The sequence below is a fragment of the Scyliorhinus canicula genome, chromosome 13 (genome assembly GCF_902713615.1).
Source record: "Scyliorhinus canicula chromosome 13, sScyCan1.1, whole genome shotgun sequence".
In the NCBI taxonomy this organism is placed as follows: domain Eukaryota; kingdom Metazoa; phylum Chordata; class Chondrichthyes; order Carcharhiniformes; family Scyliorhinidae; genus Scyliorhinus; species Scyliorhinus canicula.
In genome coordinates this window covers 26,150,562-26,163,902 of record NC_052158.1, presented here as the reverse complement: position 1 = coordinate 26,163,902, position 13,341 = coordinate 26,150,562, and the positions used below count along the sequence as shown (strand labels likewise).

General features: G+C 46.9%; 1 protein-coding gene across 1 annotated transcript in view; it reads right to left on the bottom strand.

The window, feature by feature from the left end:
* Window positions 1–8,630: 8,630 nt before the first annotated feature.
* The window catches only part of LOC119975530 (zinc-binding protein A33-like), a 556,168-nt gene continuing 551,457 nt past the window's right edge, over window positions 8,631–13,341 (bottom strand). The window contains exons 100-101 of the mRNA XM_038815321.1: window positions 12,898–12,924; window positions 8,631–9,154 (exon numbers count right to left, since the gene is read on the bottom strand). Of these exons, the coding sequence (XP_038671249.1) occupies window positions 8,631–9,154; window positions 12,898–12,924 (551 nt within the window). The remainder of the gene's footprint in view (window positions 9,155–12,897; window positions 12,925–13,341) is intronic.

Below are 13,341 nucleotides of genomic sequence, written 5' to 3'. Positions count from 1 at the left end.
CAGGGGCGAGGGTTAGATCCTCACTTGTAGGACATGGTCATTTCTTGGTACTTGTATGGTGCAAATGGAGCTTGCCACTTGACAGTCTAACACTGGATATTGTCCGAGTCTTGCTGCATTTGGACATGGACTGCTTCATTATCTGAGGAGTCGTGAATGGTGCTGAACATTATGCAGTCATCTGCAAACATCACCACTTTTGTCCTTATGATGGAAGCGAGGTCATTGATGAAGCAGCATTCAGATGGTTGAGCCCAGGACACTACTCTGAGAAACTCATGCAGTGATGTCCTGGAGCTGAGATGATTGATCTCCAACAACCACAACCATCTTCCTTTGTGCACTGTAGACTCCTACCAGTGGAGTGTTTTCCCCCTGATTCCTGTTGACTCCAATTTAGCTCGGGCTTCTTGATGCCATTCGGTGAAATGCTGCCTTGATGTCAAGGGCAGTAACTCTTACCTCACCTCTGGCATTCACATCTTTTGTTCATATTTAATCCAAGACTGTGAGAGTCCAAGGGCTGAGTGATCCTGCAGAACCAAACTGAGGGTCTGTGAACAGCTTAATGCTGAGTATGTACCACTTGATAGCACTGATGATGACTCCTTCCATCACCTTGCTGATGGTGGAGAGTTGATTGATAGGACGGTAATTGGCTGGGTTGGATTTGTCTTGTTCTTGTGTACGGGACTGATGGATCTCTGTGTCTATTCGGAACCCTGGATCTGCATTATCCCTTCTTAGTTCCCAAATAACACAGATACAGGCAGTGCTTTTTGGCAAAGTTTCGTTGAACTTTATTTGTCAGCTTTAGTGTCTACTGGTAAACCTTTTGGTTACAATGCAAAGTTAGGTCAGATTGATTGTCTTTAGCGAATACAGTGGTTGAGTTTAAAATACAATTACCAATCTTGGTAATTCTTCAAATTAAGATACACAGTACAAAATTACTGATCGATTTAAACAAAAGAAAAATGGCGAATTAGCAAAAGCAAGCAAAGAAAATAAGTTTCAGAAAGAGATAGTTGACAAACAAGGCTATGGACTAAGTTAGGAAAAATGGGATGAGAAGAGATAGATGCTGGGTGGCATGGTGGCACAGTGGTTAGCATTAATATGTAACCTTGCCAAGGACCCAGGTTTGATCCCAGCCCTAGGTCACTGTCCATGAGAAGTGTGTACATTCTCCCCATGTCTGCGTGGGTCTCAGCCCCCAGAACCCAAAGGTGAGCATGGCAGGTGGATTGGCCACGGTGATTTCCCCTCAATTGAAAGAAAAGATTGGTGCTTGATGGTCGGTGCAGACATGATGGGTCAAGTGGCCTCTTTCTGTGTTTTAAACCTCTATGACTCTATCACCCTGGGTCTCTGTACTGCTAGTCCAGTGACATACTTCTGTGGCACCGCCTTCCTGGCATATCATCACATGTGCACTCTGCTCAAATTGAGGTTCTTGGCACATTGTCTGCTGAATGAGTGTCATAGACATTCAGAGGAGGTGGTGTAGTGGTAATGTCGGTGGATTAGTAATTTAGAGACCCAAGCTAATACTCTGTGAATATGGGTTCAAGTTATGTGTCCAATTAATTTTTCCTTTGAAGCAGGCAGAATTTGAATTCAACGAGGAGATCTGAAATTGAAAGCTAGCCTCATTAATGGTGTCCGTGAAACTAACGTTGATTGTTGTAAAAACCCATCTGGTTCGCTGGTCCTTTTTAGGGAAGGAAATCAGCCGCCCTTACATAACATAAGAACATAAGAACTAGGAGCAGGAGAAGGCCATCAGGCCCCTCGAGCCTGCTCCGCCATTCAATGAGATCATGGCTGATCTTTTGTGGACTCAGCTCCACTTTCCGGCCCGAACACCATAACCCTTAATCCCTTTATTCCTCAAAAAACTATCTATCTCTATCTTAAAAACATTTAATGAAGGAGCCTAAACTGCTTTACTGGGCAAGGAATTCCATAGATTCACAACCCTTTGGGTGAAGAAGTTCCCCCTAAACTCAGTCCTAAATCTACTTCCCCTTATTTTCAGGCTATGCCCCCTAGTTCTGCTTTCACCTGCCAGTGGAAACAACCTGCCCATGTCTATCCTCTCTATTCCCTTCATAATTTAATATGTTTCTATAAGATCCCCCTCATCCTTCTAAATTCCAACGAGTACAGTCCCAGTCTACTCAACCTCTCCACATAATCCAACCCCTTCAGCTCTGGGATTAACCTAGTGAATCTCCTCTGCACACCCTCCAGCGCCAGTACGTCCTTTCTCAGATAAGGAGACCAAAACTAAACACTATACTCCAGGTGTGGCCTCATTAACACCTTATACAATTGCAGCATAACCTCCCTAGTTTCAAACTCCACCCCTCTAGCAATGAAGGACAAAATCCCTCTGCAGACTTCCAGTATCCTCTGCACTTTTTGCTTTACTACTCACCTTAGTGTCGTCTGCAGACTTGGACACATTGCCCTTGGTCCCCAACTCCAATCATCTATGTAAATTGTGAACAATTGTGGGCCCAACACGGATCCCTGAGGGGCACCACTAGCTACTGATTGCCAACCAGAGAAACACCCATTAATCCCCACTCTTTGCTTTCTATAATTAACCAAACATCTATCCATGCTACTACTTTACTCTTAATGCCATGCATCTTCATCTTATGCAGTCTGGCCTACATGTGACTCCACTCCCCAGACCCCACAACAGTGTGGCTGACTCTTACGGTCATTTGAAACCCAGCAAGGTCAGTTCAAGGGCATTTAGGGATGGTGACCAACTGCTGGCCCTGCCAGCGATGTCCACATCCCATGAAATAAATTTTAACAATGACTGTACTCAGAGTGGGGCCTTCACCACACTTCCTTTCACGTCACTTTCATATTTGTTTCTGCCTACCAGCCTTGATACAACAACACAGGATGCATTTGGAGGAGTAATCAAGCTGTTTTTATTGAGACAGGCACAGAACAGTTTGATCAACTCAATGCACTCACTTCATGCAGAGTACGCAACCTTGTTTCATGTGCTGACATTTATTGATCAGTGCAATATAACAGTAAGACTGAGGCTTGTACCAGAGTTTGAGCTCTGATCTCATCGCACTCTGAGCAGCTGGTAGCTGCAGTGGCAGAGTAAAATAGCTGTGCAAAGACATTTGAACAAACTCACAAGCGGGAAAGATATTTCCATTCATGTTGCCAGATGATAGGTTTTGTTTACTCCAGTCGAGGATTGGGCATGCCTTTCCTTCCCCTCTACTCCAGTCGAGGATTGGGCATGCCTTTCCTTCCCCTCTACTCCAGTCGAGGATTGGGCATGCCTTTCCTTCCCCTCTACTCCAGTCGAGGATTAGGCATGCCTTTCCTTCCCCTCTACTCCAGTCAAGGATTGGGCATGCCTTTCCTTCCCCAGGCGGAGGCTGAATGTTACAAGCTGTGACTATTGCCATGTGAACAACCATGGTTAAATTCCCTGCTCTCTGTGCAGACCTGCAGTCACGGACTGCAAAGGTCTGGAGATAAGAGAGTGGTGGGGGAAGGGGCTGGGGGTTCTTGGTGCTGGTAGTCTGGGTTTAAACTAAGCTTGTGATTGGGAAGCCCATCCGATCTGTTGCAATGCCCTGTTTAAACTCCACCCAATATTGCTCTTGGTGTCTCCAGACCGAACCCTGAATCCAAATTTGTTAGTTTCCCAATGGGCTGGTTGGGGTTATGTTCACCCACAGGTGGCAACATCGTTGCTGTGGCGCAGTGGCATTGTCACTGGACAAGTAACCCAGAGACCTACGGTGTGGACTAGTTCAAATATCACCATGATGGAATTTGAATTCAGGAGAAACAAACTCTGGAATTAACGGTCAAATGATGAACATGAAACAATTGTCATTAAAAAACCGTCACTTAACAAATGCCCTTTAGGGAAGGAAGTCTGTTGCCCTACATGTCACTCCAGATCCTCTGTCATGGCCTCGCCAACATTCAGTTGTATGAAACCACCTTTTGATGAGAAATTAGGGATGGGCAAATTAGGGGTGTGCCCAGCAAAGCCCGCTTTCCTTGAATGAATTTTTTAAAAATCAGGTTGCCTTGCTCCAATGGCGGGAAACTGGGCAAATTGGGTAGAACGCTGCATTTAAAGATCACCCAATATTATTGATCACTAAACAATGCAGAGTTGAAACGGGAGTGGCTCTAACATTAAACCTGATTTTGTCAGCTGACCAACTGATGGGTTGGACCAAATTGGCTGCTATGAACCTGTGGCACTTTAAAAGAAGAGTAGTTCCATTAACATAGCATGCTCATACTGGTATGTGCAATTAATTTCAAGGCATTATTGAGCAGAATGGAAATTTCCCCTTTAGTAGATGGGAGGATTTTACCTTTATTATTTCATGTGATATGGGCACCGCTGGCCAGGCCGACAGTTATTATCCATTGCTCGTTGCCTTTTAACTGAGCGGCCTGATGGGCTGTGGGACAGTTAAGAGTTAACTGAGTTTAACTTCGGTAATAGGGGAGATGCTGGAATCTATCATCAAGGAAGAAATTGCGAGGCATCTGGATAGAAATTGTCCCATTGGGCAGACGCAGCATGGGTTCGTAAAAGGCAGGTCGTGCCTAACTAATTTAGTGGAATTTTTTGAGGACATTACCAGTGCAGTAGATAACGGGGAGCCGATGGATGTGGTATATCTGGATTTCCAGAAAGCCTTTGACAAGGTGCCACACAAAAGGTTGCTGCATAAGATAAAGATGCATGGCATTAAGGGTAAAGTAGTAGCATGGATAGAGGATTGGTTAATTAATAGAAAGCAAAGAGTTGGGATAAATGGGTGTTTCTCTGGTTGGCAATCAGTAGCTAGTGGTGTCCCTCAGGGATCCGTGTTGGGCCCACAATTGTTCACAATTTACATAGATGATTTGGAGTTGGGGACCAAGGGCAATGTGTCCAAGTTTGCAGATGACACTAAGATGAGTGGTAAAGCGAAAAGTGCAGAGGATACTGGAAGTCTGCAGAGGGATTTGGATAGGTTAAGTGAATGGGCTCGGGTCTGGCAGATGGAATACAATGTTGACAAATGTGAGGTTATCCATTTTGGTAGGAATAACAGCAAACGGGATTATTATTTAAACGATAAAATATTAAAGCATGCCGCTGTTCAGAGAGACTTGGGTGTGCTAGTGCATGAGTCACAGAAGATTGGTTTACAAGTGCAACAGGTGATTAAGAAGGCAAATGGAATTTTGTCCTTCATTGCTAGAGGGATGGAGTTTAAGACTAGGGAGGTTATGTTGCAATTGTATAAGGTGTTAGTGCGGCCACACCTGGAGTATTGTGTTCAGTTTTGGTCTCCTTACTTGAGAAAGGACGTACTGGCGCTGGAGGGTGTGCAGAGGAGATTCACTAGGTTAATCCCAGAGCTGAAGGGGTTGGATTATGAGGAGAGGTTGAGTAGACTGGGACTGTACTCGTTGGAATTTAGAAGGATGAGGGGGGATCTTATAGAAACATTTAAAATTATGAAGGGAATAGATAGGATAGATGCGGGCAGGTTGTTTCCACTGGCGGGTGACAGCAGAACTAGGGGGCATAGCCTCAAAATAAGGGGAAGTAGATTTAGAACTGAGTTTAGGAGGAACTTCTTCACCCAAAGGGTTGTGAATCTATGGAATTCCTTGCCCAGTGAAGCAGTTGAGGCTCCTTCATTACATGTTTTTAAGGTAAAGATAGATAGTTTTTTGAAGAATAAAGGGATTAAGGGTTATGGTGTTCGGGCCGGAAAGTGGAGCTGAGTCCACAAAAGATCAGCCATGATCTCATTGAATGGCGGAGCAGGCTCGAGGGGCCAGATGGCCTACTCCTGCTCCTAGTTCTTATGTTCTTATGTTCTTAACCGTATTGCTGTGGGGTTCGGAGTCCCATGTCGGTCAGACCAGGTAAACACGGCAGATTTCCTTCCCTAAAGGACATTATTTGAGGTTTTAAACAACGGTCCATAATAGCTGTCACGATCATCATTGCCCGTTTATGCTGGATTTCTTAATTAATTGGACTCAGTTTCCCGGAACACTAGCTTAGTTGCCTGGGCCGCTAGTTCAGTGACATGACCATTACACCGCCTCCACCCTTCCTCCCCCTCACCATTCATTGAAAACGCAAGGGTAGCGACGACTGATCCACGGTATTGGTCGAAAAAGAGTAAACAAAGCAACCAGTCACCTGGGCCTGGGGCAATCCCACATTTCAACAGCACAGTGGCATAAAAACAATGGCGATACAGACGAATTGACATGCAACACATTGGCACAGCGAATCACTGCCTGTCTAAAGGGAAACAAGTGGGTCGAGGCCTCCGTTAAAACACCAGGCACAGATATACCGCAGGCTGTGTATGGTTTTCAGCAACAATGCGGCTAATTGTGGGCTGTGAACCAAAATCTAGACCCTCACTGGGCATTGTTCGGTGTTTCCAGCATGGTTTATTCAACAAGATGTTCCAATCTTTCAACATCCGCTGGTTATCAATATTAGGTTGCAAAATACACAGTTGAAACAGATAGTAGAGTCAGGTTAAACAATATTCAGCTAAGTTTCCATGCATCTTATGTCGCTCTCACCAGTGTCCTTGAGAGGCCCACATTCACCCTGGGGAATTGTGGGCAGCGCGTTGGGGACAGGCGGCGGAGGAGGTTCCTCACTAACAGCGTCTATGGAAGGAAGAGATGGAGCTGGTGTGTGTGTGTGAGAGAAAGAGGGGTTGTGGGGGCATCAACCTCATTCGCACAAAGTTTAATGGATCAGTTCCACCAACCTGCAAGAGAAAGAGAGGAGGTTAAATAGAGATAGGAGTTACATGGAAAGGATTGAGTAGCGAGTAGAGAACTATCCATTGGTCCAAGAGTCTTGGAAAAAAACAACCCTTCCTGGGATCTCTGGCACATCTTCCCCCTTTGCAGCATAGGGGTAGCAGGAGGCCAGTTATCATCTCCTTTTACATTTGGTGACTTGGAGATTTGGATTGATAAGGGCACCATGTTCACCCTGCAAATGGGAGGGGGGATAACCAGCCCACCCCCTCCACACACACACACACACATACCCACCCAGACAGACAGACACACACAGATACTTACCCACCCACCTGTCGACCCACACAGACACATACAACACAAACACTTACCATCTATCCACACACGCACACTTACCCACCCACACACATACACACACTTACCCACACACATACACACACACTTACCCACCCACCCATCCACACACACACTTACCCACCCCCAGACATGCACACATTTACCCACACCCATACACACACACTTACCCACCCACCCATCCACACACACTTACCCACCCACACACATACACACTTACCCACACACACACTTACCCAGCCACCCACAAACACACACACATCTTCCCCACATGCACACTTACCTACCCACCCACACACATACACACTTACCCACACACCCCACCTCACCCCCAAAACACACTTACCCACCCTCAGACACAAACACACTTACCCACCCACCCACACCCAAACACACACATACATACCCACCTACACACATACACTCACCCCCGCACACAGGCACACACACTTACCCATCCACGCACACACTTACCCCCCCACACACGCACTTACCGACCCACCCACCCACATACAGACACTTACCCACACACACCTACCCATCCACACACACACACTTACCCCGCCACACACACAAACACACTTACCCACCCACCCACACCCAAACACACACACTTATCCCCCACACAGAGGCACACACACTTACCCACCCCCACACACACACACTTACGCACCCACATACAGACACTTATGCACGCACACATACACACTTACCCACCCACACACACACACTTACCCACAAACACACTTACCCACCCACCCACACACATACCCACTTACCCACCCGCACGCATACACAGACTTACCCACACACACACTTACCCCTTACCCACCCACCCATACACTCACACACTTACCCACCCACCCACACTCACACACTTACCCATCCACCCACACACTTACCCACCCACCCACATACATACACGCACTTGCCACACACACAAACACACATCCCCCCACCCACACACACACCCACTTACCCACCCGCACGCATACACAGACTTACCCACACACACACACACTTGCCACACACATACTTACCCCTTACCCACCCACCCACACACTCACACACTTACCCACCCACCCACTCACACTCACACACTTACCCACCTACCCACCCACACACTTACCCACCCACCCACATACATACACACACTTGCCACACACACAAACACACTCACCCACCCACCGACACACACCCACCCACACCCACACACACCCACCCACACCCACCCACACACACACACACACTCACACACATGCATAATGGAAGAAGGGCCCAGAATAGGATGTCACATTTCGCCGACTCAGAGGTGGCTGGGTGGGGAAGAAAGGGGGGTGGAGGGTGGCCAACTGAACACTAACTCAGCGAGGCGGTGGTGAATTCTCTCCTGCCCGTGGATCAGCGCCCCTGCTGTGTGATCCCCCTTCTCGCCAAGTCAACGTTGGAAGCCCTTAGACGATTTTGATTTTGGCCTGCTTTGCTTCAGACAGACAATACCTGACGAAGGGATAGAGCCTTTCGGTGAAGTTTCCAGTCAGCGAGTGGAGGACAGCGTCGGTGACGGGATTGCTAAACACCACTTTGCCATTGTCAAAATCCAGGAAGACCCCAACTTTCAGCAAGTTGACAATTTTGATGTTCCTGCCCATGGTCCTTGTGGTGTCGCCACCTGACTTCTCCAGATTCCACATCAAGACCAGCCAGAGTCCACTGCTCGGCAATGCATTCAGCCACGATTTCCTACTGAAGGTTCCCACAGACAGGCCCACAAACCAGGCAGAGCCCATCTCCGCCTCCACCTCCCAGTAATGACTGCCGAGGGTAAACCCCTCTTTGCCCCACAGACGCCGCGTGCCGAGGTACATCTTTTGCTTGTCGCTGAGTTTGTCGGGGGCATCTCCCCACATTGCACTGTTGTCCGATGGATGCATCGTGAATCGTGGATCCGAGTTGCTTGCGTCGAAAATGACAGGAGCTGGAGGGATGTAAAAGGGAACAGTTAATGTTAGTTGTCACCCACAGTTTACAATCTCTGCCTAAACCAATTCCTCCCTCCCTGTCTCTCCCCAATCTCTCTGCTCTCCTCTCCCTCCCACGCCATCTCTGCCCCCGAGGCTATCTCTCATTTTCTCTGCTCATCTTCCTTTCTGTCTCTTCTGTTTCCCCAGGGACTATTTTAACTTTTGGATGATAGTTAAATGGCAGATATCCAAATGCCCACTGCTGAATTTCCGCTTGTATTCGAAATTGTGTGATATGGCGACTGATTGGATGTCGCCCAAGTGCGCCATGGGCGATCATTAGAATAGCCCACTCCGTTTGCCTCTATGTCACCATATTGACCTCTCACTTTCCCTCCGGCAACAATTGTGCTATTTCCATATGTCATCCTCCCTCTGCCTCTCCCTTCTCTGGGCCTCTCTTTTTGCCATCTGTGCCCTCTCATTTCTGATGTGGAGATGCCAGCGTTGGACTGGGGTGGGCACAGGAAGAAGTCTTATAACACCAGGTTAAAGTCGAACTAGGGCAGCTTGGTAGCACACGTGGCTAGGACTGTGGCTTCACAGCACCAGAGTGCCAGGTTAAATTCCCTGCTGGGTCACTGTCTGTGTGGAGTCTGCACATTCTCCCCATGTCTGCGTGGGTTTCCTCCGGGTGCTCCGGTTTCCTCCTACAGTCCAAAGATGTGCAGGTTACATAGATTGGCCATGATAAATTGCCCTTGGTGTCCAAAAAGGTTTGGAGGGGTTATTGGGTTATGGGGATAGGGTGGAAGTGAGGGCTCAATTGGGTCAGTGCAGACTCGATGGGCCGAATGGCCTCCTTCTGCATTGTATGTTCTATGTAGGTTTGTTTTGAATCACTAGGTTTTGGAGCATAGCTCCTTCATCCATTCACTTGAGGAAGGAGTTGCGCTCCGAAAGCTAGTGAATGGATGAAGGAGCTATGCTCCAAAACCTAGTGATTCAAAACAAACCTGTTGGACTTTAACCTGGGTTGTCAGACTTCTTAAAATGTCTATCATTTGTGAACATTCATAAATTTTTGCTTGGTGGTATCGTACTTGAGCATTGGTGAAAACGAAAGGTGTGTTTTGTCAACGTTTTTCAGCCATCACTGATCAGGCCAATTCACAGGAGCACCAGTCAAAGGGAAACCAGCAACCTTTTATACTGTATGAGAAGAGAGTGCTGATCGGTTGGTACGATGAGGAACTTCGTTAGAGTGTCTCCTTTTCTGTGATGCTAAAATTACTATTGTGAAAAGGGGGTGAAATTGGATATGGGCAGCGATGGAAAACGGCCAGTGTTGCATCTCGTACCCTTTCAGATGCGGATACTGAGATCCTGTGGTCAGCAGCGATGCCAACTTGAATACCACTGACCACGATTAAATCTGTCTCTTGATGCCAATAGTTCAGGGTTTTCCAATCCCGCTGTAGGAGTCAACTATGGCCGAAGAAAGCTGGAAGTGTCAGTCAGGGGCAGAACCTTTGGAGTTTGCCTTTCGAGGTCAAACAGCTTTTCAGTCTGAATCATTTTTAACTATTTTGTTGGAGACATGTCAGTTGCTTCTATGAGTTTGCATAACCTTTGCTTTAAGTTAAGTAAACATTGAAACATTTTCAATTGGATTATTAAGGAAAGTTACTTACAATGAAATAAATGGTAAAGCTCTATAGGTTTCTGAGTCCCTCGAGTTGACAAAAATGGCCAATGTATTATCAGTGGACAGGACTGTTCCCAGTAATTTAGGCGCCTGAGTGCATTAATTTGGGGTGGGAGGATGGGGATGCAGGTGGGTATGGGGCGTGTGGGGGGATCAGGGTCTGGGTGGCGTGGTTCTGAGTGGGTGATTGGGGTGTTAATTGTTTGGTAACTTTTCAATATAATTTGAAACCTTCCCCATACTGTTTCTGTGTTCATTACATTAAGACTGAGTTCTACACGTGTAATTATCAGCATGAGTATCCCGGAGTGAACTCCTGGGCCAGTTCAAGGCATCTAGTCTAAGTCTACTATTGCAGTGTCAGTTTCAGAGGAGTTCACGGAAGGGTCCTGGTAAGGAACCTCTCTGTTCATGGGATGCAAGTCAGCATGGCGGAGAGGTGCAAGTCGAGACATCCTCTGGTTCTCCAGGCGAACTGGCAGCGAGGCCTCAAAATTTGTCGCTAATCCAATCAGAAAACCTGAGCCAATTTATGGAATATTGGGCACATTGTACAACGATTGTCAACTTCCATGGCCGGCGGGCACCGCGGGGGCTGGAGTGCATTTCCAGCCCCCACAGTGACATCTTATTTTAGGCTTTGTAAGTTGCCTTTGAAATTTGGATTTGTTTGGCGTGCCCCTTTCAGCGTCTATCCCCTTAAATTTGTGAATTTGACTTTTTGCTAATTTGCTCATTTTGACCTACTTGTTAATTTGTTCATACGCGAAATAATGTGACGGTTGGCATGTGCAATTCGGCCTGTTTTACATCGCTGCCAATGGCCAGCTAATCCCCAATGACCTACTCCTATTTCTTATGACCTTATACCGCATAAGATGACTTGACTTCGTTGGTTTCTGTTTGTAGAAGTGACCTCAGTGCAAATATGCTGGTCCCTGATTTGGTGGCCAGGAGCTGGACGATCTATTTCGCGTCCCACACTTTGAAGACAACACTGCGATTTTCCGTGTTTATTATTGGACTGAAAGTGACCGGTGACGGATCGTGGGGCTGGCAGCAGTTGCAATTTGCTTCACTCGACCGAACCTCCCCACAAAGTATTTTACAATGGGCCGAGGCTAGCTTGTGCGGAAGGGTAAAATGGACAATGTCACATTGGCTGCACAGTTCTCCTGCTTTTAAATTCTATTGGTACCAATGGGAGAAGGAAAATAAAAACAAGCGACATGCGAATTTGAGGTCGTCAGTGTTGGCACTCTATGTAGTCAAAGAGTGTTACAGCACTGAAAGAAGTCATTCAGCCCATCGTGTCTGCGCCAGCCATCAAGCATATATCTGTCCTAATCCCATTTCTGAGCACTTGGTCCGCAGCCTTGTATGCTCTGGAGTTTCAAGAGCTCATCTAAATACGCCTTACGCGTTGTGAGGGTTCCCGCCTCTACCACCCTTTCAGGCAGTGAGTCCCACCACCTTCTGGATGAAAAGATATTCCTCAAATCCCCTCTAAATCTTCTGCCCCTTCCCCTAAATCTATGCCCGCTGGTTATTGATCCCTCTATTAAGGGGAAAAGTTCCTTCCTATCCACCCTATCTATGTCCTTCATAATCTTGTACAAAGGCACAAGTACCCTCTCTGGGAGTAATCTGATATAATAGTGCAACCGAAAACCGACTGACTGTTCGACACACTGCTCGCCTCTCCATTCCGTCCACTTTGTTAGAATCCATGCTTTGATTTTCTACCAATCAGGTTTCGCCCAACCACTGGAATTCAAATCATCGCATTAAACATCGATGCCATGGATCAAAACATTTCCAGAGGTAGAAATTCGTTTCTGGCTGAGGCACAAAGCAGGCAGTGTGGGATCGGCCTCCTGCATGGGTAACGTCTGATAATCAGGTCCACTGGGATGGAATATCAGGAGCTTCATTGATTGCGCGGCCGATCTCATGGCGCCTGCTTTGCGCCACCGCCCTAGGCGCATTTCTACCCATTCCTGTGTCCTTAAGGCTCCTTGCACCACCACTTCACATCCAAACTCTTACTTTTTACCCTGGGCACTTTCTTTATCCCTGGAATTGACAACAATGAACAGGATTAGGTCATTTCAATGCTCTCAATGAAGGACTGATATCTGACTGAATGACTGATACAGAGCGATCCTAATTTCCTTTAATTAATGTAACGGGGAAGGGGACATCGGGTGTAATGGGTAGCCATCCCCTGAACCTGATTTTCAATTAATATTGAGTAACTTTGTTTTAGAGTGGGGGGGAGGGGGGGGGGGGGGCGGTGGAGAAGGTAATGTTGTAAGGGATGTGGACTTTTTAAATTGCTTATTTATTCATAAAATTCAATCTGACTGCGGTGATATTGGACTCAAATCACCAGAACATTGGCCAGAGTCTCTGGATTCCTCAGTGCAGTAATATTGTCACTGGGCTACCCCATTCATCGGGGTAGTTAGGGATGAGCAATACATGCCGGCA